At 41.1% G+C, this 3,517-nt stretch overlaps 1 protein-coding gene across 1 annotated transcript; it reads right to left on the reverse strand.

Moving 5' to 3' along the window:
- Nucleotides 1-1,791: 1,791 nt before the first annotated feature.
- On the reverse strand, nt 1,792-2,568 carry LOC114029897 (coiled-coil domain-containing protein 70-like). Its single transcript, XM_027844555.1, has one exon. The coding sequence runs from the start codon at nt 2,566-2,568 to the stop codon at nt 1,792-1,794; it is 777 nt and encodes a 258-aa protein (XP_027700356.1).
- Nucleotides 2,569-3,517: the final 949 nt, after the last annotated feature.

A 3,517-nucleotide genomic window follows, 5' to 3' on the forward strand; every position in this document is an offset into this window, starting at 1 on the left:
TGAGGCCAGATTTGAACACAGGAAGATACAAGTTTTCCTGACTTCAGGCCCTGCACTCTATCCACTGGGACACCTAGCTGCCCTTTAATATACTATTGTTCAGTTGTTTTCAGTCTGGCTCAATTTTTTGTGACTCTGTTTGGGGTTTCTTGGTAAAGATTCTGCAGTGGCTTGCCATTTCCTTCCCCTGTTCATTTTATAGAGGAGCAGCTGGGGCAAATGGGGTTAAGTGACTTACCCAAGGTCTCACAACTCTAAGTATCTGAGACTGGATTTGAATTTATAAAGATAGTCTTCCTGATTCCACGTCCAGCGCTTTATCCATTGTAAGGCTTAGCTGTCCCTCTTTATCTTTATCTCTACTCTGTATCGAAATCCATATTAATATACTACACTGCCTCAGAGCTACTTCTTAAGAGGGTCAACAACACCTGGGAGTACACAAAAAGGCATTAAAATGCTTTTTTTTTTTTCCCCAAAGCTTTTTCTCAAAGTTTCCTTCCTCCAAGGACAGTCTAGCAGCAGCTTGGGATAAAGGTCTGCTGAGTAGAACTTTCCTTCCCTAAGTAGCCACGTGGTGGCAGAACTTTGCTTCCATGGTAGGAATGTAGCTTATAATACTGCATGTGACGCTATTTCTGCCCTGAAACAGCACTAAGTTTACTATGCTGTTTTTGCTTCCCCTCCCCCCGGCTCCCTGTTCTTGGTTTTCTTATTCCTGCAGTGGTTTCCTGGTGTGGACATGAAGTGATTCAGTACCTTTTCTGACTGCAGTGTGAGCCTCAGCCTCATGTGAATTTGTAAATATAAAAACTGAGGTCAGACCCTGGAGGCTCAACCACTTCTGCAGCCTGTGTGACCTGAGGAAAGTCATTTACTGTCTCTGGGCTTATTGCCTAAGATGTAAAACAAAGGGAATAAAACTAAATGATCCTTAAGGTTTTCCAGCTCTCCAAATCTATCTTTTGAATAGTAAGTAAACTGTGTAAGGGGCATACTCCTTCTAAGTGAGTTCACTGGAATCCATCTTTTCATACCTCCTTCAAGAAAAAAAAAAAAGAGGTGGGAGGGACGGAAGCTAGCAGATCTCTAGAGCTGCAGAGTTCTGAGCTGCATTCGCTTATGTTGATCAGGGCCCCTGCTTTAAGTTGGGAATTTATATGGTGGGCAGACAGGCTCTGGGTTGCACAAATGGCTGGTTAAGCGAGGGGTCGGGTCTGTGAACTGCCTCCATATTTCCAGACTGAGCAAGATAAGGAGACCTAGTCTTAATTTTTTAAAAACAGATCAATACACAGAGAAAAAGAAAAGAGAAAGGGGAAACCTAGCTAATACCTCTTTGAGGGCTCTGGTTCCTCATCTGTAAAGGAGGAGGGTTGAATTTCCTGGCCTCTGAGGTCCCTTCCTCCTCTAGATGTGTGATCCTTTACTTTTGAAGTAATTTTGGTCAAAGATCAGAGAAGAGAAATACGTAACGTTAGCAATCTAACACTAAGGTAAAGCAATACAACTGAACACCATTGCCCTTTGGAATCTTCTTCAGCACTCTATTGTTTCCAGGACCTGCTACTGAGTAAGTTTACAGTGGTGAATTTCAGTGCCTTTAACTCTTAAGTCCAGTATAATCATGTCACCCTAACTGGCTTCATCTGCCCAAGTGATTCTCGAGGTCTTTTTTGACTGTCGGTTTTCTCATTATTTTTTCATCTTATGCAGAATGCCCGTAATCACCCTCCCTCAGTGGTATGTATGGATCACAGCCGCAAACTGTATTTCTCCTCCCGTAGCCCCCTAGTCTCCATTTTCACAGCTAGCTGGCTCTTCCTCTCCATTTCCCTCCAGCATCTTATTCCACTCTTGAAGCAACTTGGCCTCCTCTCGAAGGGCACTCTCCTCCTCCTGCAGGGCATTGCTCTCCTCCCTGAGAGCCTTATTCTCCTCCCGAAGAGCATACTCTGCCTTCCACAAAGCTTGCTCTTCCATACGCAGGGCCTTGCCCTCATTCCACAGGGCCTGCTCCTCCATATTCAGGGCGCTTTCCTGGTGCTGGAGGGCCTTGATCTCCTCATGGAGGGATATGATCTCTTCTTGAAGAGCTTTTTCCTCATTTTGGAAAGCTTTCTCCTGCTCCTGGAGAGCCCTGATCTGTGCTTGAAGGGCTCTATTCTGTCCCCCCAAAGCTTTTTTTTCCTTATTCAAGGCATTACTTTTTTCTCTGAGGGCTTTCTTGTTCCCCCAAATAATCTTCTTCTCCTCCCAGAAGATCTGATTTTGTTGTCTAAGGAATTGGTTGGCTTCCCGAAGTATCTGGTTTTCTATTCGGAAGGTTTTATTTTCTCCTTGAAGATCCCTGTTTTCTATCCAAAGGAGCTTATTCTCTTTGCGGAGTGCTTTATTCTCAACCCGAAATATTTCGTTATCTCTCCAAAGATTTTTTTTCATCTCATGCTGCTGCTGCTGCTGTTGTTTATGGTGGTGCTGATGTTGCTCGTGAAAGAAAGAGGGAAAAGAGAAAAAAATGCGGCCCAGCTGCCCCTTACTGATCCATTTGGAACCCAAGACAACCATTTCTTCACTTTTATACCAGGATTAAAATAAAAGCCAGTTAACTTTGCTCACATGCTGAACTCCACCAAGGGAGAAATGAAGTTTTGTTGTTTTTAAGGAGAAAGTGGAAATGTCATAATCTTACAGAAAACAGAAGTCTTTGATATGAATCAGTTTGTAAATTGTTTGGTTCCAAACTGGTATCTAACATTGGTGGCTTTGGCAAAGACTAGTACGGCAGCAATCTAGAGCAACGTTCACTCAGCCCACTGTCAAGAAATAATGAAAAGAGAAACCAAATGTATATTAGTAATTATGTAAACGTTATATATGCATAATTCTAAGAATGTGGAATGAATATATACAAATTTTATTCTAGTTGCTTTTTGCTAGTACATTGTTAGTTATTTTTTCAAATATCTTCCTGCTAAACAATTAATTTCCTCTAACCCTAGGGCCTACTTCTTGTTGTAGCATTAAAACATACTTTATTAGATTTTTCCTGGTTTCATAAAGACTAAACAACTCATTTAGGAGGAGGATAATATATCATCCTGCCAATTCTAATTAATATATTATTAGCTATACCAAACATAAGCTAGCAGTCACTACTTACATTTGTGTTGTCTTTGAATTCCCCTGAAAGTCTTAGGCTTTTGAGTGTAGGCAACAGTCAGAAGTTCAGGTCATCTATAGTGATGTCATTTACAAGTGTAGACAATGCTGCTACAGTGAATGCTATCTGTAATGACTGCCTGTGTTTTGTCCCGGTCCATGGCCACAGGAAAGAGAGTGAACATACACAAGATGAACTAATTTTTTTAAAAAAAATATTGATAATGATTACTTCTCTCTAAATTTATCTTGTATCTACTTTGTATGTATCTTGTATGTATATATGTTATATATATATATATAATTGGACTTGTGTTTATATGTACATTGTCTCCTTCCAAAAGATTCAAGGCCC

The sequence above is a fragment of the Vombatus ursinus genome, unplaced genomic scaffold (genome assembly GCF_900497805.2).
Source record: "Vombatus ursinus unplaced genomic scaffold, bare-nosed wombat genome assembly UNPS02014942.1, whole genome shotgun sequence".
NCBI classification, from domain to species: Eukaryota; Metazoa; Chordata; class Mammalia; order Diprotodontia; family Vombatidae; genus Vombatus; species Vombatus ursinus.